This window comes from Pipistrellus kuhlii, unplaced genomic scaffold (assembly GCF_014108245.1).
Source record: "Pipistrellus kuhlii isolate mPipKuh1 unplaced genomic scaffold, mPipKuh1.p scaffold_m20_p_2, whole genome shotgun sequence".
In the NCBI taxonomy this organism is placed as follows: domain Eukaryota; kingdom Metazoa; phylum Chordata; class Mammalia; order Chiroptera; family Vespertilionidae; genus Pipistrellus; species Pipistrellus kuhlii.
Genome location: NW_023425515.1, coordinates 184511149 through 184538471, shown reverse-complemented (window position 1 = coordinate 184538471; position 27323 = coordinate 184511149). Strand labels below are relative to the sequence as shown.

The 27323-nt window shown below is 36.8% G+C and overlaps 1 protein-coding gene across 25 annotated transcripts in view; it reads right to left on the bottom strand.

Annotated features, from left to right (window-relative positions):
• The window catches only part of EIF4G3 (eukaryotic translation initiation factor 4 gamma 3), a 242118-nt gene that overhangs the window by 71594 nt on the left and 143201 nt on the right, over positions 1-27323 (bottom strand). For 24 of the 25 annotated variants that reach the window (XM_045585085.1, XM_045585086.1, XM_036445739.2 and 21 more), the window contains 2 exons: positions 22427-23266; positions 3905-3993 (listed from right to left, as the gene is read on the bottom strand). In XM_045585085.1, the coding sequence (XP_045441041.1) occupies positions 3905-3993; positions 22427-23266 (929 nt within the window). Of the gene's footprint in view, positions 1-3904; positions 3994-22173; positions 22332-22426; positions 23267-27323 lie in introns of those variants that run through there. The other variant, XM_036445754.2, reaches the window with a different exon arrangement.

Here is a 27323-nt window from a genome sequence, read left to right as displayed (position 1 = left end):
CACTCTTTCTCACTACAAGAATAGGGGGAGATAGTATAGTAGCCTTCAAAAGAAAGACAAACATAAAAATTCCAAAGAAATAAAGGCTGAAATTATTTATTTTTATAAAACATGGCAGAAAATAGGTAATCTTTTCGACTTTGAGAAAAACAAGATCTATCAAGTTTAAATCATGAGTTAGCAGTCTCACTTTTTCTTATTGTATATTCTACTAGAGTCTAAATGATGTCATAATGAGCTGCAAACCTCAAGTAGAGGTCATCAAGATATATGTACAGGTCATCAAGAATATCTTCAATAATGTGGCATATAAATGGTACTAAAACTTATTAAACAACAGCATACTATTTAAACAGCAGTGTACTGTTATTCTATATACAATTATAGAGAATCCTTAATTTGGATCTTGTTAAAATGTGAAAGAATTCTGTTTTAAAGAACAACATTTTGTGTAGAGGTTTGGTAGAGGTTGTAATGGTTGAAAAAAATTCTGAAGAGTATTTTATAACATGTGAATATTATATGAAATTCAAATTTCAATGTCCATCATTAACATCCTAAAATTAATAAACTATGAATAATCTACTATATATTAAAGGAGAATGTATTACTTGGAAAGTTAACTTCTCAGTGGAAAAAGCAGTATAAGTTATTGCATAAATAACTAATCATAATTCAGAGAACACAGAATCTCTAAGGTATCAGAGGCACATTGTTAAAAGATATATTTTCCACTGAAACCGGTTTGGCTCAATGGATAGAGTGTTAGTCTGGGGACTGAAGGGTCCAGGGTTCGATTCCGGTCAAGGGTATGTAACCTTGGTTGTGGGCATATCCCCAGTAGGGGATGTGCAAGAGGCAGCTGATCGATGACTCTCTCTCATCGATGTTTCTAACTCTCTCTCTCCCTTCCTCTCTGTACAAAATCAATAAAATATATTTTTTAAAAAAGAAAGTATATTTTCCACCCTAGATGGTTTGGCTCAGTGGACAGAGCTTTGGCCTACAGCCTGAAAGATTCTGGGTTCAATTCCAGTAAAGGGCACATACCTGGGTTGTGGACTCGATCCCCAGTTACAGGGCATGCAGGAGGCAGCCAATCAATGAGTCTCTATCATCACTGATGCTTCTATCTCCCTCTCTCCCTCTCTTTTCCTCTCTGAAATCAATAAAAATATATTAAAAAAGGTATATTTTTCAAGGAAACCCACAAAAACAATGCATTAAATATTTGTAATGGTTCTTTCTCTTTTAGCAGGAAGAAGCTCTATTCAACTTATCTGTAAATGTCTAAGAGTTCTGAAATTATTTACTCAGAAAATCAGATTGAAAAAAGAAAGCACCTTATTGGTTGGACTGTCAGAAGTGAACTTTTTATGGGAACTTGTTTAAAGAATTTAGTTGAAAAAACTGCCTGCTTAATGAATGAGTTTTTTTTAAATGCTAAAAAATCAGATTGACAACAATGTACGTAGCAAATGATGAAATATCCTAAAATTTTAAATTTTAAGATGCCTTGACTAAAATCTTTAAGAGGAATCATCTTTCATGCTATCATGCTATAATTTAATAAAATATTTATGATGAACAATCCAGTTTATAATCTAAAATAGGCCGATACCTGAAAGGGCTAAAACCTTCCTAAGGAGAGCTTGATGACCAGTGAAAATGAAGACAACGACAGCCAGAGTGTACTAAGGTACTCTAATAAATGCTCCATTTTATGAAAGGGACTGGGATTTCTGAAAAAAAGCCTTTTTATTATACTTGTAAACTATAAGGTTAAGAAAAAGGCGATTGGTTTAAAATGAGTCAAAATAGTTCTCATGTATGAAGAATAATAATAATCTAAACCAGGTTTTAGCAAACTATATGGCTCATGGGCCACATCTGGCTCATCACCTGTTTTTCTATAGTGTCACGGGTAAGGGTGATTTTGACATTTATAATGGTTTAAAAAAATATGAGTAATATTTTATGACACATGAATATTATATGAAATTTCAGTGTTCATTAATAAAGTTTTGCTAAAATACAGCCATGCTGATTTATTTGCACGCGTCTATGGCTGCTTTTGGGTTACAGTAGAAGTGAGGAAGTGTGCCAGGGATCATGCAGTCCACAAAGCCTGAACTATTTCCTAAGTGACCCATTCCCTGAAGAGGGTGAATATGTGAAGGCACAGAATGCTGGCCTACTCATTTAATATTCAGTAATACTTAAAAATCTAGCCATAAGCCAAAGAAACATGAAGCATAATAAGAGAAAGTTAAAAACCACCACACAAAACAAACAGAAAAAGCCCACAGCTGAATCTAACGAGGAATCAGTTTGAAGGAAATATGAATGGTTGTCCAGCCTCTGGGAGGTATTTTTTCTCCATAAAAGTAACATTTTCTTGTTCAGCCACAAGAAGTGCAACAACTATTTGCATCACTATAAGTTACTGCCAATTCTTATCCCAGTAACCACAATGAAATCACATCTATGAAACATTTTTGTGGTTGCTATGGGACTAACTGTGACATCAATAGAGCGTCATGTAAGTGCAATGACAGGACAGGGAGAATTAACAAAAAGATACTGTGTGAGCTGCTTGAAGTGGGTAAGAATTATAACTAGACAGAAAAACCTTATAAAACAAATGTATTTAAAGTGATTTTAAAATAATTTCTGTACATAATATTATCATGTTAAAATTCAACAAAATTTTAATAGATAGAAGCGTTCAAAAAGACAAAAAAAGAGATAGTTTATATTACCCTTCCTTTATTTATTATTTATTATTATTATTGTTAATCCTCACCCAAGGATAATTTTCCACTGATTTTTAGAGAGTGGAAGAGAAGAGACAGAGAGAGAGAAATAGCGATGTGAGAGAGACATGTCAATTGGCTGCCCTGAAAGTGCCCTGTTGTGGGAAGGGAGGCGGCTGGGGATCAAGCCTTTAACCAAGTCCGTGCCCTTGGAGGTATCTACCCTTGACCAGAATTGAACCTGAGACCCTTTAGTCTGCGGGACAATGCTGTATCCACTGAGCCAATTCCAGCTAAGGCATTTACTCTTTATTTATGAGCTGCAGAACACAGCACTGAAAATATTGAGATTGCAGACTATGAATTGTTAGAGCACTACTTAGGACTAACATCTGCCCATGTTTCATCTGCCCAGGTCATCATCTGGACCTGATGTGCTATTACAAAATTGGTGTAATCTAGTTCAAACGAACAAACCACATGTGAAAAGTTATCTTACTGAGATGATGTTAAAAGATGACAGACTGAAAATAAATTTCCCTAAAATCTTCCTGATGATTTTTATCGTTATTATAAATGGGTATATGAAAAAACTACCTCCATTTTTCTTCTTTTACTATATTTTTATTGATTTAAGAGAGGAAGGGGGGGAGAGAGAGAGAGAGAACATCAGTGATGAGAATCACTGATTGGCTGCCTCCTGCATGCACCCAACTGGGTACTGTACATCCAACACTTGAATGTACAACAGCGGACAGGTGCCCTTGACTAGAATTGAACCTCGGATCCTTCAGTTCACAGGCTGATGCTCTATCCACTGAGCCAAACTGGCCAGGGCTCCATTTTTATGTATTGGATTAGTCTTTCCATCTGGTTAATATAAGGGAAAATTCAATTAAAGGGACAAAGGGGTTAACCAAAAATTAATAACTTATTTTTTTGGCATTTTAGAAGAGGTATTTGAAAGAAAGACATGCTACTGAAAATCTTTTCAAATTCTGTAAGTATACTTAAAAAAAGTCAGACATTGAGCTTGATATATCAAGTTCTACCTGGAAAACATTATCAAGAAAGAGGTATAAACTTGTCTTGGCAAATGGGACCACTGTTCTGAAGATAGGCTAAAGAGACTTATTGCTGCCCCTTACCTCCAATTCTGCTTCTAACACCTCTTCAGTGGTTCGGGTCCGATCTTTTGGTTTCTTCCACATCTTTGGTGCAGTTATAGCTGTCTGAGCTGAAATATAAGAACAGGCTACCATTACTTCCCACTATGAAGTTACGTTTGGAAATATTAGGTCTACATCAGCGGTCATCAATCTCTCACGGACCACCAGTGGTCCATGGACCACCGGTTGGCGACCACTGGTCTAAATGATATTTGTATTCAAATTTAGGAGAAGAAAAGAGGGCTTTCACCATACTGAGGAGACAGATGAATGAAAAAGTGAACAACTGTGTAGTTGTGGCCCAGAGGTTGCAATGGCAAATGTCTTGGGCACAAATTATTCTCATCAGCTCATGTAGCCTTCTATCCAGTGGTATAAGTTCCCCCTTCTACTTACTTCATGGTTAGGACATACCCAGGTACATAATTCAGTAAATGGTAATTATCTATATAGGAAACTGGCCTACCAGCCAATTCTAGACACGGGCCTGCTTCTATTGCTCATCAACTATGTGATCATAAGCAAGTCGCACTTCTTAGGCCCCTGCACATTCAACTATAAAGTGTAAGAGTGAGATTAGATTATGTCTAAGGTTCCTTTTGAGCAACAAAAACAGTGAATCTCAGATTCTGTTTTTTAAAGCTTTCTAGACAAAAGGACAATTTAAAATTTCATTTGATAGGCAACTCTTCTACAGCATTCAGTTCTCATTTCAGATTAATATTGTTGGCTTAGCCTTTTATATTGCTGGGGTGACAATTAAGAAAGACAACTATTTTTACCGAACCATTCTATTGCATCAGAAGATACAGATGAAAAATTAGGCTTACAAAGAGTTTTTCAAAATTAATTTTGCTTACAAATTCCAAAATCATCCAACACTTGAACATACAATTTAAACATCAGACAGCAAATAGATTACACTAAAGGAACCTACAGAAGGCAACAGAAGAGTTAACAGGTAGAAATGAGGTATTACAGGCAGGCGGGTAGGGAGAGGAGTCAAAGAAAAGCCACTTAATAGAGACATTATGAAAAGTGAATAAACACCTCACTGATTCTGTACAGAAGTACAAGATCATTCATTTACACCACACCAACCACATTCTATGGGACAGCCTCACATCTTTTTTGGAAGAACAGAATAGGAATACTCACACTGTTTGGGGGAACAGCAAAAAGGAGACATTTAATACTCTTCTTCTCGAATTTACTGTACCATTAAAAACCCCCCAGTAACACCATAAACTCCTTTGTTACACCTCAAACCAATTTTTCTTTTTTCAAATATGTTTTTATTGATTTTGAGAGAGAGGAAGGGAAAAGGAGAGAGAAAATAGAAACATCAATGATGAGAGAGAATCATCAACTGGCTGCCTTCTACATACCCTCCACTGGGATTGAACCCACAATCCCAGCATGTGCCCTGACCAAGAATCAAACCATGACCTCCTGGTTCATGGGTTGATGTTCAACCACTGAGCAACACCAGCCAAGCGCAAACCGATTTTTCTTTATCCTTCCTCTTAGGAACGGTACTGAACAAGAAAACATTATTAGACCAGCTGTTATTCTTCCTTTGTAGCCTACTGAAGGTAAACTATTTTTTCAAAGCATGAAGCACAGATTATGGTAACTGTGGGTGGGTTTAAATTTGCTATTGCCTCAGAGTTTTATACTAAGTATATGTTTATATATATATGTATGCAGTGGTCTCTTCTTTTTTTTAATGGACTTTTTTTTTTTTATGGAAAGTCCATAAAAAAATGAAGAGACCACTGCATACGTATATATATGAACATAAAATCAGTCTGTCATACATATATATATGAACATAAAACCTGTCTATTTTATGTGCACCTCTCCCAAATGCTTATGATTAGTAATTCTGCTTCCACAGCAGAATCATTTTTAAGAGTTTGAGGAACCTGTACATTTCATTTCAAATTTGGTTTCATATATGCATGAACTGAGCTCTAAATTCCATTCATGGAAAAGGAGAACACTTTCTGGAGGATTCTTTGGGATCAGATATAAACTTCCCTGCCTCTGAACAATAAAACCCAAGAATATATAAAATGCACTCCACCTAAAAACATAAAAACATTTGTTCCATGGGTAACGCATAACATTTAGTATGCTTAAAAAAAAAAGGTACTTTATGTAGCAGGTATTGTTACTCTCTATAAGTGGCTTTAAGTTTTACTTTAAAGCAGTAATTCTCAGAAGTGAGAGAAATCACATACTTCTTAAAGAGAAACTCAAGTCCCTGTAAAAACTGAACACAGACGTACCACACCTAGTGTCTCGTGAAATTGTGCTAACATCCCCTCTTCTACCATTACTGATGGAGATGTGCAGTAAAGTCTGGGTGTGTTAACAAAAGAGGTAGGAAGGGGGTAGAGGGAGGAAGGGAGAGACACAGATACCTACTCCCTCATTTAAGACAATTATTTCAGAACTTGTTAGAATAAGGGAATTAAATCTAAGGCTCTGTCTCAGATTTTTCTTTCCTTTCTAGTCCATTCCCAGTACCTACACCTTAGATTAGGCCTTTAATACTGCATTTATTTAACTATGAGATAGTCTCTTTAATTTACTGCTCTGTTTCTTTAACACATCATGTATATACTGACTGAATGACGGCTGTTCTAAATAATTGATTTGAGTTTAATTATTAATTGGGTTATTCCTGTACTTAGAATATTTTTTAAGGCATCATCCACAGGGCCAAGAAAACTTCCTCCCTCAGGGTGGGCACTCAAATGTGCTAACTGAACAAATAGCAGCACTGTGTGAAAGATCTGTTACTGATATTCTGAAAACAAAGATAGATTCTTCCTTCTTGTGCTGCATTAAAGCACCACAGGACAAGTGACAATCTCTGCATGAGATTTATAATTAATCTGAGCTTACAGCTGCCTAAAGCAGCATTCCTCAGCTCCCATAAAAATTCAACTCTTACAGACCATTTAATTTCTACTATTTTACAATATAAAATAAGCAAATATAAACAGAAAAGCAAGATTTTTTTTTTTTTTTTTTTTTTTTTTTTTTACAAATTTGTAGATCTTTGGCAGAAAAACCATATTTTTCTTCAGAGCTCATTTCATGAAATGACTATGGTATAAATTCAGAAAAACACTGGGAGCACAGTCAAGCATAATCATTAAGTTTTAGGAAGATTCTTTGTCTTCTCTGTTAGATGTTTCAGAATTTATGTCAAGAATTGCATTAAGTTACAAATGTTCCTATTTTCAACTTGTACCCCATGAATGGAATCCAGAATCCAGAAAATTATGCCTCATAACAAGTGTTATAACTAGCAATGATTCCATTTTAAAAGAAACCACCATGCAGTTACATTTTTCTGATATCTGTAAGATGCCTGACAAGTCACACCTGAAATTGGAAGAGTCCCTTGTTCTCGTTTACTTTATTTTTATTTTTTAAGTATATTTTTATTGATTTTTAAGAGAGAAAGGGAGAGGGAGGGAGAGAGAGAAACATCAACGATGAGAGAGAATCACTGACTGGCTGCCTCCTGCACGCCCCCTATTTGGGATTGAGCCCACAGCCCAACTGGAATCAAACTGGGACCCTTCAGTCCATAGGATGAAGCTCTATCCACTGAGCCAAACCAGCTAGGGCCTCATTTACTTTAGATCACATGTGTCAAACACAAGGCCCGTGGGCCAAATCCGTCCCGCCAGGCCTTGCAATGTGGCCCGCACCGCGCTGTCATCACTGTACTCCGCTGCGTTTCCATCACAATGACAGTTTATGACTGTTCAGTAAACCATTCGGCCCGCGATTTAGGCTGGATTTTAGATTTTGGTCCCTTCTCTGATTGAGTTCGACACCCCTATTTTAGATATAGGTTCTATTGGAGTCAAGTTGCTACTCTTGCAAATTAATATCTAACAACTCTCTGTGTGCAACCTAAGAGATAACTACTGGACTTGAAGAAAAGGGAACAGTATACAAGATTCATAAATGTACTGGGTTTTAATAAATCCATGCAAGTTTGCAAAAATAATCTTCACCAGTGCCTGAGAAACTGCTATATAAAACTAGAGGCCCAGTGCACTAAATTCATGCACTTGGTGTCCCTCAGCCCAGCCTGTACCCTCTCCGTCTGGGAGTCCTTGGGGGATGTCTGTCAGTTGGACATCCTTAGCGTTGCCATGGAGGCTGGAGAGGTTCACACCACCGCTCCCCCTGTGGGAGTGCACTGACCACCAGGGGGCAGCTCCTGAATTAAGCGTCTGCCCCCTGTTGGTCAGTTGACATCATAGGGATGGATTTCCTCCACTTGGTCAATTTACATATTACCCTTTTATTATATAGGGTGGTAGATCATATAAAAATGGAAGAATCAAAAGTAGTTATGGAATATAAGGCATCCTGAGAAACTACTCTGTAAAAACTTATCAAACTTATACTCTTCCTTTTCTTTGCAAGAGTATCAGTTCTTCGAGAATCTTCAAGTATTTACAAGTCACAGTTTCTAGTCTAGAATCCTGACTCTGAGACATATCAGAAATGTTGCACAGTAAGTACAAGAATGACAAACATCACTCCATAATAATATTCCCATATCTTGGTTATTATTTCTTTTTGTCTTGTCAGACTTTCCATAAATCTGACAGGTAACCTTTTTGTTTTGTTAATCAGTATTTTTTTCATTGATTTTTAGAGAGTGAAGGGGGGGGGGCGAGGGAGAGAGGAAGGGAGAGAGAAACAATGGATATGAGAGACACATGTTGATTGGTTGTTTCCCACACACACTTCAATGGGGGCTCTGCAAACTAGGCCAGTCTATTTATGCAACAGGGGATTGAACCTGCCAGCCAGGTACATGCCCTTGACCAGGAATTGAACCCACAACCCTTTGATCCAAGGAATGACTCTCTAACCACTGAGAAAACAGGGCTAGGGACTGACAGGTAACCTTTTCATCTCAAGGTATTTGACTAGCTATGCAACGTAGGGCTGAAAACAACTTTTACTAAAAGTACCATGTTGGTAAACTTAAACGTGTTTCTCTTTACTATATAATTTCTTCATTACTGACTTAGTCAGGTCAGTACATAAGTAAACTGTAAGGTTTTTAAAATTTTCAAATTTTTCTCATACCAAAAAGGAGAGACCTTTTCCACCCTCTGTTTTCTTAGATCTTTGCCTAGAGAAAGATTGGAATTGTAAACCCTTCTCTATCTTTGGATGTATGCGTTCTTTATTTTTATTTTTTAAACTAAAGAAGCTTCTTGTCAGCTTTACAATTCAGGAATGTTTTTCTGAAGGATCATCTCTCTCCCAGCCACCTGGCTCTGTAACCAACCACCTGCTTGTCATGAACATATGAAAAGAGTAATTTTTCCTTTGGATAAAGACAACTAACACAGATGGACAACTACCAGGAGAATTTAGGCTAAATTAGATGTAAGAGCAATGGTGCTGGCCCCGTCCTGCTACACGAGGACCAATTTTCATCATCTTGAGGATACATCTGTGATAGATCATATCTGTCTGGCTTCACCAAAGGCTGAGCTTTCCTTCTGCCTAGTATCTATCAGTGGGTTGCCTGTAATGTTCACTGCAGTCTTAATGCTTATCCAATAATAAATCTTTCTTTCCTACTTTTCTGGAGAGGATTTCTGGGTTGGGAGATTTCCATTTTTCCCCAACACTCTGGTAATGAGATTGGGAAGGTCTGGCAGTGCTGAAATGAGCAGACCAGATGAAGATCCTGTGGCCACATAAAACCCAGGTAAGAGACCCTGAATTATAAAAAGTCTCCCTTCTAGCTCTTTATTCTTCTGTAACATAACATGAACTCTTTAGCTTTAAGACTTGAGATTAATGTATCCAGTGGCTCAGTCTCAGGACTGAGGGTGACACAAAACTAAGAGGCCATTACTACTGGTCAGGGAAGGGCCAACTGCATGGTCATAGAGTTATACATAAAGAGTAGAATGTTCCAATAACAGAACTTCCATTGAGAGTTCCCACTCTTAACACCCAGTTCTAATCCCTTCTCTCTTCTGTCATTTCCACCACCACCACCACCCCCCCCAATTTATTTTACTTTTTCTCCTGGCTTTGAATTCCTAAAAGTTGGCACTAAATCGTTCTGATTACATCACACTCAAGAATTTCACATGGAGTTTCTATTTTATCTGTTTTTTCTTCTATAGACCCTCATAAGAATCTGGAAAATTTGGTAATTTATCTAATAAACTGGAGCATAACAACGAAAGCCAGGTGAGAGCAGGGTAAGTTTTTACAATGGTGACGTAAATGAACTGGAAAAGAACATGATAGTGCTAAAACATGTAATGATGGATCACTGAGAAATGCCAACCAATGTACACTGGAAAGTAAGTCCATCAGTGTTTTCCAGCATCTTCACAGGGCCTGCTATTTGAAATGTATGAAAGGCTTGGTAATTGTATTTTCCATTATTTGTTAAAAATTAGCTTTCTGTTCTATGACTGCTTTACAGAAACTGAAATAAAAATGTAGATGAGTAGTCTAGACTTAAATTCTACCAAAAAAATTCAAAATTATGTTTATTATAACTTTATAATGAATTTTCTCTAATTTATGTTATTTTTGCAAATGATACCAACAAAAAAAATAAAAGAAAACATGGGTTTTAACTAATTTGAAATTAAGGTACAGAGAAGTAGTCTTTTTTTGAATATGTCTTAAGTACTTATAAATGTGCCACTTCAAATTCTAGATTTTAAAATGAATTCATTTGCATGAGAAGAGAGCAATTTGTTGTTCTACTTATTTATACATTCATTGGTTGATATTTATATGTACCCTGACCAGGGATCGAACCAGCAACCTTGGCATGTCGGGCAATGCTCTAACCAACTAAGCTACCCTGCCAGGGACAACTGTCTTTTGTTTTTGTAGCAGGAGAGGATGTGGAGTTAAGCAAGGCAGAGGTGAGTGAAGAATGCTGTTTGTCTTTTTCTCTTACAGCAGGGTTTTATCAAATAAGAAAAATAAAATGGCAGGGTAACTCTTAAGTTGAAGGCTTGTACAAAGCTCAGCTGAGGCCAGTCTATTTATGCAAATGGAAGTCAAAACAGCAACCTTAGGTATGTGCCCTCACCAGGGATCAAACTCACAACATTTTAATGTATAGGACGGGATGATGCTTCAACCGAGTCAGAGCTATTATGCAATTCTGTCAGCAATGACAACAAAGATGACTGCAATAAGACCAGCAGCATATTTCTAGGTCTCTGTGTTATATTTTACTGCTCTATTTGCATTTTAATAAATGCTTTTGTGCCACTTTTTCCTTAATCAAAATAGATGGCAATTTAAGATAAATCTAGTACAGATGAGAAAATGTCTATCTCTACAGCAAGATAGATTTAGAGAACAGACTTCAACACAAGTAGTTATCTTTCTGTCTCCTCAACGCTTTTCATCTCTAAATACAAGAGTGCTACAACTCATTGCCTGATCACCAGCGAGTCCACATTGCCAGGGCATTGCAAAGTGCAGATGAGTCTACTGGAATCTTAATCTGAGGGAATCACTATTAGCAATAAAACCCTAACAGATGTGATCACTTACTCCCTCATCTCTTTACCTATTGATGAACATTTGAGATATTACAAATAAAGTTGCTGTGAACATCCATGTACAAATGTTTTATGACATATGCTGTCATTTCTCCTGAGTAAATACCTAAAAGTGAAATGGCTGGGTTATATGTAGGTTTATGTTAAAATTTTTAAAAAGCTGCAGACCATTTTCCAAGTATTTGTGCCATTTTATATCCCCACCAGCAATGTATGAGAATTACAGGTTATACTATTTCTGGTGAATTATCTTTGCATTTAAAAAAAATGTTCTGTGTACTATATATACATGGGTATATTTCTGGATTCTTTTTTTTTTTTTAAATATATTTTATTGATTTTTAACAGAGAGGGAGAGAGAGAGAGAGCTAGAAATGTCGATGAGAGAGAAACATTGGCCAGCTGCCTCTTGCACACCCCTACCAGGGATGTGCCCGCAACCAATGTACATGCCCTTGACCGGAATCAAACCTGGGACCTTTCAGTCCGCAGACTGACACTCTACCACTGAGCCAAACCGGCTTCGGCTATTTCTGGATTCTATTTTTTTTTTCGTTTTCCATTGATCTAGATGTTTTGATGCCAATATTACACTGTAATGATCAATGAGGTTTATAATAATTCTTAAAATCAGGTAATATTAGCCCGGCTGGCATGGCTCAGTGGGTTGCAGGCACAATCCCCCAGTGTAGTGTGTGCAGGAGGCAGCTGATAGATGATTCTCTCATTGATATTTCTCTCTCCCTTCCCTCTCTCTCTCTCTCTCCTTCTCCCTCTCTTTCTCTTTAAAATCAATAAAAACATATTTTTAAAAAACCTTCAAAAAAGATATTTTAAGTTATAATTCATCTAAAAATAAATTCAAATTTTAAAGACTGATAGTCTATTATTAAAATCTGAAGAAATGTCAGCATCTATTTACTTCAATTACAGTTGCTCACATATTTGATGAATCCATTATTCAGCCTTAAATCCAAACGTGTAATTTTTAAGCACTCTACTTTTTTGAAAATTGACCTGATACAAACGGTATTAGAAACTTACACAAAAAGTAAATGTCTGAAAAATTCTTCCACTCTTCCTAATTGTGTTACTGAACAATGGTAATTGATGTTAATCATAAATGAATTATTGTAGAGTTCTGAGGAATGTTAAAAATTATCAAAAACAGAATAGTAGTTATATTTTAAAAATTGACAATCCATGTTTCATATATATTAGATAATTCTCCTTGATTTAGAACCAAAACACTTCAACTACAAAATCTATACTAATAAAAGGGTAATGCATTAATTTGACCAGACATCCATCTGGATGTCCTTCCGAACAAAGCCATGGTGGGGAGGGCGGAGGCAGAGGCAGTTAGGGGCGATTAGGCTGGCAGGGGAGGGTAGTTAGGGGAGGTCAGACCAGCAGGGGAGCAGTTAGGGGCATCAGGCAGGCAGGCAGAGTGGTTAGGAGCAATCAGGAAGGCAAGCAAACAGTTAGGAGCCAGCAATCCCAGATTGAGAGAGGGATGTCCCGGATTGGAGGGTACAGGCCAGGCTAAAGGGACACCCCACACCAATGCACAAATTTCATGCTCCAAGCCTCTCGTTTATAATAAAACTTGTTTAGGGTTTTAACTATTAATTACAAAACTAATTCATATTCATGGAGAAAGACTATATAGTAGTATATATTAAACAATGAAGTAAAAAAGGTCTGTTAGAAAATATTGGTGTATATGAAATCATATGTGTGTTATATGTGTGAATGTGCATAAACTCTTTCATTTTTTTCATACTATACAAGCTTTTTTGCATCTTGGCATGACTTCAAAATTAGAGTAGATCCCATTTTTAACATATACAGGAAAGCCATGCTTTTTAGAAGTTATAACATGATTTAATAATGTTATTTGTGCAATTTATGAAATATTTTAACATGTGCAGTACTATATGTCAAAGAGAGTATCCCCCTAAGTATACTGATTTAAATATTTTAATTACTTGAAATTTTTAAAAAATTATAATTACTAATTTAAATTATGAGAGTTCTAGGACTTATAACTGTTGAATAAATGAAAACTATTAATAGTTGGAGGACTTTAAGATGGTGGCTCAACTGAGGCAAAAGAACTAAGTTATATACAAAGGAAATGCAGAATCATTATTTCTAGAACAGACTTCTATGTATTTCAAACATAAACAACACCCTGCTTCCCAGCTCATAGTGACATCAAATAATGCCCCTAGAATGTTACTACAGTGGTGCATTCACTTCCTAGCTGAGAATACTCACTCAAACTCAGGTAACATGTGACAGTAAAATAACAAAATAGAATATAAAATACATCTGACATAAAATGCCTCAAAAGACAATTTGATTTTTGGTGGCACAATAACATTATTCTATGCCTGATACTATTGATTATGGTGCATTTGTTGAAACTTACTTCCTAAATTTCTATGTTATAACCTCCCTAACCTGATTCATTTCTATCTTTAGGCTTTTTAGCATGAAATTCTTAGGCTGATATCTCTGATAGAATGCTGGTAGCACAATCACTCACAGACCTATTTATATTGTTTAAAAGATTTATTGAAACGTAATTCGCAGACTATAAAACTCACCTTTTAAAAAATGTTTTTATTGATTTCAGAGGGAAAGAAAGGAAGAAATATAAACATCAATGATGAATCATTGATTGTCTGCATACCACATGGTCCTATGGATTGAGCCCGCAAGTTGGGCACGTGGCCCCAAAAAGGAATCAAACCGTGATCTCCTGGTTCATACGTCGATGCTCAACCACTGAGCAACCCTGGCTGGGCTCACCTTTTTATTTTTATTTTGGTTAATCCTTGCCCTAGGATATTTTTCCATTGACCTTTTAGAGAGAGTGGAAGGGAGGAAGGGAGAAAGAGAAAAAGAAGGGGGGGGGGGCGGGGAAGAGATCAACTGGTTGCACAGACTGGGATCAAAGATCAAACCTGCATCTGAGGTATGTGCCTTTGAGTGGGAATCAAACCTGCAACCCTTTGGTGCTATGCTGGTGCTCTAACCACTGAGAAACACTGGCCTGGACTAAAATTCACCTTTTGAAAGTATATAATTTAATGGTTTATATCAAATGCAGTTATGCAACCTTTACCGCTATCTCACTTAAAACATTTTCATCACCCACAAAAGAAACCCCACAGCCATCAGCACTCCCTCCCCACTCTGTTCTCCCCCCAACTCCTATAACTACTAATCCATTTTCTGTCACTAAGAATTTGCCTAGTTGGAACATTTCATCTAAATGGAATCATACTATATGTGGTCTTTTGTGACTTTTTCACTTGACAAAATGTTTTCAAGGCTCATTCATGAACCCTGTAGTTGTAGCATGTATCAGTACTTCATTCCTTCTTATGGCTTAATCATATAGTCCATATTTTATATATATGCACACATATCCTATACACATATCCATTTTAAGTATATTGACTATCTTTTTCATTCTCCCCAACCCCCTATTCCTTTTAGTTTTCTTCCTAATTTCCTATTCCTGACCTAAACAGGAAATGAATGTTATTTCTATCCTCTCTTTTAATGAATGCCTTGAAATTCTCAATGGTACAGACTCTCCTTAGAATTTACTATTCTAAGCAGAACTTCTCCCTTCCAAATGAAAGCAGAGGTCACCTCGAGATGTGTCTTATCATTGTGAAGATTAAGTAACAACAAGGATTCAAGTTTAATCAGTTATACATGCATAGGGACTTCTCTAAGGGATTTTCTACCATCTCACAAGGAATTTATTAAGGATTTAATTAAGAACTTTTCAGATGTTATCATATTCTTGAGCTCTTCTTTGGACTATGAATTCATAAGGGCAGAGATCATGACACCCATTTATTCTGTGTAATATTAATAAAGTTCAAAGAAAACATTTGAGCCCTTAATGCTAGTTGAAAATAGAAGTATTAATATTTAACATTTATTGAGTGGTTAGTATGTGTCAAACATTGTGCTAAGAGCTCATCTTAACTAGAGCTTTATGAAATAAATACTCTCTATTTCCTGGATGATAAAACACACTCAGAGAGGTTAAGAAACTTGTCAGAGATCATAGAGACAAAGGGAAAGGCTAAGACTAAAAAATGTCAGACTGTCGCCTTAATATTGACCACTACACTTCACTGATGTGTTTAGGTTAACCAAGTAAATCAAAAGTTACATTCATGTCCTATGCATATATACTCAGAAAACTGCTATTACTAAATACATACCGTATATGGAAATACATTTTAGAGATTTTTCTGCATTAGTAGGGAAAATTACTTAGTCAAAGGTATTGAAAACAGTCCTCAAGACTATATGCAAGTCAAGATGGATATTGGAGAAAGAGAAAGCTTTTATTTTATTTTTATTATTAATCCTCACCCAAGAATATTTTTCCATTGATTTTTAGAGAGAATGGAAGGGACAGAGGCGGGAGAGAGAGAGACATCAATGTAAGAGACACATGGACTGGTTGCCTCTCCCACTGCCCTGACTGGCTGGGCTAGGGATGGAAACTGCAATCCAGATTCCTGCCTTTGCCCAGGAATCAAACCCGCAGCCCTTTGGTGCACGGGCTGACATTCTAACCACTGACACACAGCATCAGGGCAAGGGAAAGCTTTTAGCAAGGCTAGGTTTTCCTGAAAATAGTTCCCTTTTGCCTGAAAGAATGGCATTCCCCTAACCTGCCTGGATTACCCTGTCTGGAAGCAGGTAAATACAATGGTTTCTTTTTGCATAGATTCATTACTAAGTCTGAGAAAAAGTAAGTTCTGAACAAAAAAATATATGTCTATTCATGGGGTATGCATGGCTAAATTCATTAACATCCAATGAGTAAAACTTTGGGGCTCATGTTGCAAAGAAATGAACTACTGTAAACAGTGGGTAAGTGTGTATCAAATGAAGGGGCAAGAAGGCCCAGTGCAAGGTGCTTGCCAGAAGGCTTGGCACCTGAGCCTGTTAGTAAGCTCAACCATGAGGTGTTTGGGCTCATTTTGCAGCATCTGAAAGGTAGAATTTGACCCAGCACCAGTATTCTCCAGAGAATGCTTAAGATTTCACTATGGAAGGCAACTGAAAGTAAAAATGACATAGCAGAAATGTACATTTAAAAACATATACATATTTTTTAATTGATTTCAGAGAGACAGAAAGAGGGAGATAGAAACATCAATAATGAGAAACATCAATAGACAGAAACATCAATAATCAGTGATCAGCTGCCTCCTGCACGCCCCTCACTGGGGATAGAGCCTGCAATCCAGGCATGTGCCCTGACTGGGAACTGAACTGTGACTTCCTGGTTCATAGGTCGACACTCAACCACTGCACCACACTGGACAGGCCAGAAATTTACTTTTAAGGCAGTTTTATTAAAAATATTTTTTTTGCAAATAAGGCAGGAAGATCTGGCTGCATTGATGCCCTCCCTACCCTCCACTCTAAAAATCAATGGAAAAATACCCTCAGATGAGGATTAATAAAACACATCACACACCACACACACACACTTAAGGCAGGGAAAACCAATAATTTTATTCCTCCAGTTTTAGGCTCACTTAAATTTTATTCCTTTTAAAGTACTTTCAATATTCTTACTAGAGGAATAAATCAAAAGTTATTATCAAAGCATTTTTTCCTGAGTTAAATTATATATTTTTAATTTACTTATCCTTAAGGATAACTCAGACCCAAACCTCTGAAAAGGGGAATTGAAGTTTCTGCTGGTTTTGATAGATGACGTGGAACCAGGAATATACCGAAGTCCTGTTCCAAAGGTTCCAGAACATATTTCTCTAGATCAGAGGTGGGGACCACCTGGCCCAAGGTCTGTATAAGGCCCAAGAAATAATTTGGTCTGGTCTTGCCAAGGCATTAGGGGTGAGTTAATTGAATGTTTGAACAAACATAGCAGGCTGATTTTTAAGTTGATAATTTTGTATGGCCCTCAAATGATGCTATAAATAAAAAAGGTTCCTCATTCCTGATCTAGATGAATATGAGAAGTTAAATTATAAGGTTGTACATTAGGAGAGGGATTGTGCTTGTGGGACACTTTTGGTGATCTATTTTTGGCACAAGCAACTTAATCTTCCAGGGATATTTCAAATAGTTCTCAGAAGTGAAGGCAAAAATAAATGTGAAATTCCCTATTCCTGTTGCTGACTGTCAGGCCATGGTTTTAAAAACAAGTCTTTTTCAGGTTAATCTACCGAAACTGGAAGACTTTTATTCCTCCAGTTTTAGGCTCACTTAAATTTTATTCCTTTTAAAGTACTTTCAATATTCTTACTAGAGGGAATAAATCAAAAGTTATTATCAAAGCATTTTTTCCTGAGTTAAATTATATATTTTTTTATATCAAGGTAAAATGAAACCAAAAGAAAGAACATCAATTTGATTGGCTATATGGTTCAATATTTTATTAGTATTACTCAAAACATAAAATCATATTTCCATTTGAGAACGAAATCTTTCATCTTGCAACCTACAGAATCTGGAAACCATCCCTCAATCTTGGCTGAGCATGCCATACTATAAAGAAAACTCCTGGAAGCCACATAAACAAGATCAGTTGCTACTATTTCTACAGCTACTACATAAACCCCTGGGGACATAGATGCTGTGTCGGTCCCTATAACCAAGTTTACATTTTAATATCCATGTGAGAGATTTGAGATCTTGAATCACTGCAAGGTGAAGATTTGGAATTGAGATTCTCACAAAAAGCTCTGAGACTCCTAAGAGAATGATAGCCTCAGTGAAAATGTAGATAAAATAAAATAAACTAGTAAACCAACACAGAGTAATGACAAGGAGGAATGTTTGGTGTCAGCCAGGTGGAGAGGGACTGTACCATCCTGAAAAACAGTATCCACACAGAATGTCTTCTCACTTTGTGGGTATAAAAGGACATCTAGGCTCTAGCCAATGTGGCTTAGTTGAGAGTGTCGTCCCATACACTAAAAGGTGGTCGGATCAGTTCCTAGTTGGGGCACATGGCCAGGTTGTGGGTTCGGTCCCTGGTTGGAATGCATTCGAGAAGCACACCAATGTTTATTCCTCTTCTTCCTCCTTTCTCCACCCCTTCCTCTCATTAAAATCAATAATAAAATTTTCAACATTTACATTTTATTAAAAAAAAAAGAGAAAGGAAAAAATGAGATTTAAGACATTAAACTCAGATTAAGTTCCAAAATACGTGGTAAGTAAAGTAAACACAAACCTGCTTTGAGAGGATTTGCCTCAATCTATATCCAGGAAAATTTACAAATGATGAATTAAATAAATTTATAAAATATAGAAACAATGTACTGTGAGCAAGAGCCAGAAGATAAAATGGAAAGATTACAAATCTCTGACAAAAGAATTTCAAAAAGTAGTTTTATATCAAACATAATAAAAAATAAATTACCATTTAAAAAGTGTAAAAGTTCATGTTATACTACATACATTCAGGAAATTGTATAAAATGAATTCCTAGGAGACAACCAAGATGGTGGCATTTTGTAAACACCTGTACTTGCCGCCTCTCCCAACCACATCAAAACTACAACTAAAAGACAAAACAAATATCCACGGGAAAGCTGGCTGAGAGGAAGTTCTACAACTAGAAGGAAAAAAACTGCACTGAGACTGGAAGGAGATGTAGAGGCGCACGCTAACGGGCTGGCAACTGGGTGTGTTGTTGATTTTTTTCAATCGGGAGGGAGCTACACGCTCCCAATTGCTCTGAATTCCAGTTCCGGGAGAGACTCTGGGGAAGCAGACTCATATGGGGAGAAACTGGACTGCCTGGCACTGGGCCAGAATGCGAGGGCGGCTTTCTTGCAGAGGTGCTCAGAGTGGTCACTGTTCCTGTATGGGGCCCCGGGACACAGAGACCCAGGGATCATTCCAGGGCAGGGCTGACTGGCAGCCATTGCTGTTTGCTCTACCCTGGTGATACCTTAAGACCCCGCCCCACCCAATTTACAAAACCACACACGCTGATCAATGATTCTCTCTCTTCATTGATGTTTCTGTCTCTCTCCCTTTCCCTTTCCCTTCCTCTCTGAAATGAATACAAATATATTTTTTAAAACTTCTACTATCATCAACAAATTTACAAACGAGAAGTGCTGGGGAGGATGTGGAGAAAAAGGAACCCTCATGCACTGCAGGTAGGAATGCAGACTGGTGCAGCCACTGTGAAAGACATTATGGAGTTTCCTCAAAAAGTTAAAAATGGAACTCCCGTTTGATCCAGTGATCCCACTTCTAGGACTATATCCCAAGAAACCAGAAACACCAATCAGAAAGGATATATGCACCCCTATGTTCATAGCAGCACACTTTACAATAGCTAAGATTTGGAAACAGCCTAAGTGCCCATCAGCAGATGAGTAGACCAGAAAACGGTAGTACATCTACACAATGAAATACTACACTGCTATAAAGAAGGAACTTTTACCATTTGCAACAGCATGGATGGACCTGTAGAGCATTATACTAAGCAAAATAAGCCAGTTGAAGAAAGATAAATATTACAAGATTTCACTCATATGTGGGCTATAATGATCAACATAAACTGATAAACAAAAATAGATCCAGAGACAAGGAGTTGGGGGGAGGGGAGGTTAGGGAGCAACCAAAGGACTTGTATGCATGCATATTAGTATAACCAATGACACGGACACTGGGCCTGTGGGGGCTTGCCCTCAGGGGTGGGCAGGGAGAGGGTGTCAATTGAAACAATAAAAAAAGGAATATTACAATTTCACATGGATATATCTAAAAGAATAATTTAAAATTTTCATTGTTAATTTTTATGGTATAACATTCAAAATATTTGTACAGAAATGTGAGGGTCAGGAATGTCTCTGATAGCTGCATAATTTAAAAAATGCTAGAGTTACATGGGTTCTTAAGGTTCATTTACTTTGGGTTTTGAGCGGTATAAGATACAAAAGGAAATTACACAATTTCCAGTTCCTTTAAAAACATTTATAGGTAAAAAAATCATGAAAATAGAAAAATGCCAAGACATGTTATTTTCTGACATCACTAACCTCTACCTAATCCCTAACCAAGCAAAAGACAAATTCTTTTCTAGCTATACTTTGGTTTATAATGAAGAATCTATTTATCCTCTCACTAAGGTATTGGTAACTTACACTACTAATTCCAAGAGTATTTACATTTCAAAAAATGTACTGTAGTATGAAGTTTACTTGACCTAAAAATCTATCCATTTATCCATGAACACTGCCTTGGAACATCAGGCCATTAAACGGACAAACTGGTTTATAAGAAGAATGACTGTTTGGAAGTATGACTTTGGTACAGTCTTGCTTTACACTTAGTTCAGTTCTGAAATATGGCTTTTATCTTTGACTTGAATTCCATGTGACTGCTTTGTTTTTATGTTCATTTAAAATTTGTTCTTACTAGCCTTCTCCGGTTTGTGGAACTACCACATCAGTTTTTGAATGACAACTCATAGGTAGGTGCATGAAAACAATGAAGGGTCAAACAAATCAGTTCTCCAACAAACGAGTTATCTTTGGGGGAGCCATTCACCTAAAACCGTACCAAAACCAACACTGTTTTTTCAGAGTGACTGACAAAAAAATCCCCCAACTAAGGAAAATAGTTCCTGAGATAGTGATGGCAGTATGACTACTGATGCTAATGGAAGACAGTCTGTTGAGGAAACAGATGATTTACAAACATTGATGATGTTTCTCAGTGTCCTGCCTTGCACTGTTTACTTTTCTGCTCTGGTTTACTGTATTCAACTAGATGTCTACTGTTAGAAACCAGAAACCTTCCACAGACATTCATAAGGAAATTGGCCTCAAAAACTGAGCTGGATGGGAAAGCCACATCTTAAAAGTAGGGGTCAGGTTTTTGACTTGTCAAGTTTCCCTACCAGAGAGAGGAAAACAGACAATACTGGGGATGTTGGTGACTAAACCCTCCTTAGTGCAAACCTAGGGAGTACTCATTGTCAAATTGTATAACTTAATTTGACAGTTATAGAGAAAGCAAATTACACAGTGTAGGGCAATATTGCAGAACATGGGCTATGTTGACTTGTTAAAAGCCATATTCTGTGTGCTAATAACTTGAGTAGTTGATAAGTCTCAGATAACTTTTTATCAAAATTATAAAAACCCAAATGATTAGTTCCTAAGATCCTAAGCTATGGTCTATTAAAAAGAAATAATTTTGAATTGGGAAGAACACCATTCATTGATAATATTAATGACAAAATAATGATAATCCCAGGAGAAAATAAAACTTTTAAAAGGAAATATGAAAGAGCATTAAACTTATCTGCAAGTCAATCAAAGAGAGCATTTTTATTTTTTAGAACTAGTCATAAACTTTTAATGTTCTGGTAGCTATTTTCCCAAATCCAGGATTAAAGAGGTCTTGCATAAAGGAGTTCCTTTAAGTTTTGGATGGGCTAAGTTTTAAAATTCTGAGGAGACGGGATTAAGGACTACAGGCCATGCAAGTTTTAATTGGTTTCCAGCCCCAATGCAACAAAATTAACCACTGAGGAACTGATTCATATGAACAAGGCAAAAAAATAAAAACAAGAAACACATGTACGATGAGTGACATATACCTTGGAGGCATTTTGTATATTTGAAATTTCATTTGCATTTTTATACAATGGAGCAAGCAACTCTTGTGCAGGCTGCACTAAAACATAAATACACCATTGAAGAAATCAGACTAGCAATTTCAGCATTCATTTGATGTTTCTGGAAGTCAAGGAAAGTAGCCAATTAAAAAATAACTCAAATACTGCTTCTTTTTTATGTTCAGCAAGCATATAATTAATGGCAGAATAGCTTACCTGGGGCAGGGCTCTTTCTTGAACTTAAGTTCTGAGATTCCAGAATCTCTTCTGTTTGCCCATCTGCTTCTAGCTCTGTTTTGTTCTGAATCTCTTTCACATCTTCACTAAAACAAGTTCTTATGCTCTCATCCTCTTCTAAGACTCTGTGGACTGCAGTGGGAGCACTAGCAGCACTAACATCAGTGGCAGCAGCAGGAACAATGACTGGTATGGGAGGAGGAGAAGCAGGAGGAGTTGGAGGAGATGGAGAAAAGGAAGGAATTGTAGAAGGGGTGATGGGAGCTGAAACACATTCCACTTTCATTTCTTCTGGGGGATTTTCCAGAATTTCCAATTCAAGAGTCAATGGCAACACCTCCTGTTTTACTAATTCCACAATGCTCTCCATGGCTGGTAATTTTTCACTAACTCCATTCATTTCATTAATTAGGTTAGTACTAGAAATCAGTGGAATATCATTGGGAGCTACACTACAAGACTTCTTGCATATGTCATCATCAATTACATCAGTTTGTGAAGGGCCTGATGTTTCTGTGCAAGATGTGGGGTTGGGTACAGGAAGCGTGTCTTCTTTTGAGGAGGAGAGGTCGCATCTGTCATCTAGAGCAGTGGTGAACACTGGCTGGCTACTAAGAGCAGCAGAAATAGGGGAAGCAATTGAACTTCGAGCAATTGGAGAAACAGCAGTTGGTGACGGAGGCAGAGGAAGCTCTGGTATGGACACTGCTGCAGTAGTCTCACACATCGGGCCCAGTTGTTCTTTCTTTTCCCCACTAAGGACTAGCCTAAGCACTGGGGAAGGAGACTTTAACACTGGATCTGGTTTTGGCTTCTCTTCTGGAGAAAGAAACAAAAAAACAGTTTTAAGAGTAATTCTTGGATCAGAGATTATACTGCATTATTTTGGGCCAATTCTTTTCATTTCTTACCCTAAATCATGGGTAGCGGAAGAGAGACTAAAGTATTAGACATCTATCACATCAAAAACATTGTCATTTTTTTCCTAGTTACATCTACTATTACATATAGCGTTTATTTTGGAGAAGGAGAAAGAATCAATTTATCAAATGATTATGTCAAGATTATAAAGAAAAAGCTCATCAAAATTGAAGCTAAATAAATTATTCTTGGAATGCGAGTGGGTCTTTTCCTTCAGGTAGCAATGCCTTCCATCGCCACTATCTTGTTCCCTGTAGAAATTCTATCAAGGATATGCCATAGTGGCAGGATAGTTCAAGGACAAAAAGAGTTTAAATTATTATAGACTGGCTAGAGGCCAGTGTACAGATTCATGCACCGGTGGGGTCCTTTGACCTAGCCTGCAGGGATCCGGCCGAAACCGGCTCTCCAACACCCCCGAAGGGTCCCAGATTGCAAGAGGGCGGTTTTCCGGTGACACACCCCAGAATCGGGCTCCCTCCTCTCTGGTTCTGGTTCATCACCTGAGAACTGCCACTGCCAAGTGACCTCAGCTCAGCAGCTCCTGTTTGAGCATCTGCCCCCTGGTGGTCAGTGCACATAAAAGCTTAGGCTTTTATAAGTAGATATTTTTATTCTATTTATTTCTACACTTTGGGGAATTTTTATAAAGAACATGTATTACTTATTTATTTATTATCAATGAAATTTATTATCTATCAGCAAAATAAAGTTCCTGAACATAAAAATTCATTTATAAATTAATTTCACTTTCACTTTTCAAAAGTTAAAGGCATAAAATTGAAAATTTATCTTGTGCCTTCATACAGAGTTAATATGCACGTAATCAAGTCTAATAAAAAAGAACACTTAACATATACATCTGAAACATTTTAGTATAATATGTAAAATGCATGTCCCTGTACAGACACAGAGAGAATAGCAAGAGCAAGAGAGAAATTAATAACTATAATAAAGGTACCAGAAAATGTAAGAAACTCTAATTCATGAGAATTTCCATATTTTAAAATTCTCTTAGATAAGCTGATAATATGATTCATCCTTATGGGAATGAAACCCAAAGGAGATTAAAATTTTTTTCTAACCTTGTGCTTCCTTAGCACAATAAACAGGCTCCAGTAGAAAAGCACGATATTCATGAGTATGTTTATCAAATGCAAACAAAAATTTTAAGCCCTATAAAAAACAATCTACACTGAAAAGGACTTTACTTTCTATGTCAGAAATCTTTGGGTATCAATGAAAATGAGTCTTAACAATAAATTGTGGTGAACCAAGTCTGTCAAAGAAAACACACTCTGTTACTCAGATAAACAGACAGTAAATATTACCAGTGGATTGTTAAAGGCTAGTTTGTTCACTGCAACTACTTTTTCTGGACATAAAATTCACTTTAATTTATGGGCATAAAGGTCAGTGCTTTGTAAACTGAACTCTTCCTGTTTATTGTAATGGAGAAAAGATCAATAGGCTCTCACTGCCAATCCCTCAGATTTAAGTTGCCAAAGAAAGAGACAAAAATATTTCAAAGAAATATGTGTCACATATATAACAAATAAACATTTATTAAAAGATCTCTGATGAAAATAATTTCCAATTCAATGGAGTAATTGTTAATGAATGGGACAAACATCCAGATTACAGGATAACATTGTGAAAGCACATCACAATAACACTCTTTATACATAGGAGGATGCAGTAAATTAAACAGTGGAAAATGATCATTCTCACATTAACAATATAACAAGAGTATGTCAATTCAATTATTAATTTTAAAAAATAAAATGAGTGACACTAAAAATAATCAAACAAAAGGAGACCTCGGACTGAAACTTCTATATATCCCTGAGAAAAATATAGCATTAATGAAACAACTTAGAAACAAAAAGTTATTTTGAAAGCTCCTTATTCTGAAATAAAAAGTCCTTTAACTCATTCTTTAAAGCCTTGGTGGGGCTCAGCTGACTAGAGTATCTTCCCCATACGCCAAAGTTGTGAGTTCGATCCCAGGTCAGGGCACATACAAGGGTCAACCAATGAATGCATAAATAAGTGCAACAATGAATCAATGTTTCTCTCTCTCCTTATCTCTCTTCTCCTTCCTCTCTCTTTCTCAGGTCAATCGGTAAGTTAAAAACACACACACACACACACACACACACAAACAAACAAACAAACAAAAACCACAACACAAAACAGCCTTTAATATAGAAAGCTGAAAAGTATAATACAGTAGATCTATATAAAGAACATAGATTTTATTATTAAGATAATGCTTTGCAGAGCCAAGATTACTTGAAACCTAATATACTGCATTAGAAATGTTTATAACATTTGCCCATCTTTAGGAACTTGTGGGAATTCCATTTTTAAGAATTTTTTGAAAAATGATCATGTAAGAGTGAAAAGAGGCAGAGATTTGGAATATTTAAGGCAACAGTATAATAGCAAGAAGAGGAGAAATAGACTGTGTAACAATGAGGAATTTATAAAGAAATGATCTGGGCATATCATGGTATCATATATTATGTAATGAATTAAAATAGGCTTTTAAAAAAGCATTTAATAATATGTTAAGTTTGTAACAAAAGATTTGTGTTTTTTTTTAAAGCATGGCACATAACTGTATGTAGAGCATAAGTCTAATTTGGTAACTTAAGTCTATTTTGGTAACAAAAAATACATAGATAGCCCTGGCTGGCATTTTCCAGTGGTCAGAGCATCGGCCCTAGCACTGAAGGGTCGCAGGTTTGATTCCTGGTCAAGGGCATGTACACGGGTTGTAGCTTTGAGTGGAAGGAGGTGCATGCAGGAAGCAATCAATCGATGTGTCTCTCCCATTCATGTTTCTCTCTTTAACCCTCCCTCTTTCCTCACCTCCCACTCTTAAAAAACAAAACAAAACAAAACAAAACAAAAAAACAACGAAAAGAATATCCTCAAGTAAGGATTAACAAAAACAAACAAAATCAATCAATCAATAAATAATATGTAATAATACCCTGGCTGGGTGGCTCAGATGGCTGGAGCATCATCCTGTGCACCAAAAGGTTGTGGGTTAGATTCCAGCCAGGGCACATACCTAAGGCTGCGGGTTTGAACCCGGTTGGGGCATATACGGGAAGCAATTGATGGATGTTTTCCTCTCTCCCCCTTCCTCTCTCTATAAAATCAATAAAATATCTTTGGGTGAGGATAAAAACAAACAAATAAAAAATATATAATATGTGAAAGTCTGGGACATTTATTAACAATGGCTCTAATAATGGAGATTCTTTTTCTTTCTTATTATATGTAGTAAATATAATGAATGTCATATAGGAAAGACAGAAAACACTACTCCCTTTATTCTCATATTGTGGTGGAACCAGTCTAGATGAGTGCCTTCTGGTTGTCATGAGCCTTATGTGACTGAGAGGATGCTACTCTCACCAAATGAGCAGAGACCAAAAATACTGAGCATCCTGTAAGTGAAGGACAGTCTCACTCAACAGAGAATAGACTTGTCCTTATGCCAGAACAACCTCAATTGAGCTGCATTGCTTTACAAGTGATTGAATTATACCGAACACCAAATGCTTTCAAAAGGCACTAAGACCAAGGCACAAAAACTTTTTTTTGTATTTAATTATCCTCAATACACTGGGCTGAATGCACTTTCCCCCAACAGCAAACAACAATCATTTAAACCAGTAGTCACCAAACTGGTTGACATCCAATGATTTCAAACTGTCAACACTAGCTGAAATTTTAATTCATTCCATAGTCTTTCTCTCTACAAAGCAAGCTGAGGTCTTTTCCTGGGTCTTTAGATCTTCATGTAACCACTTTAGCTGTTCATGTCAAAAACTCTGAAAACCAGAAGCTTAATAGCAGTCAACATTTATCAAATAAGTACCAGGAACTGGGTCAAATACCATAAGTACACAGTGTTCTTAAATTCTTACAACTGCCA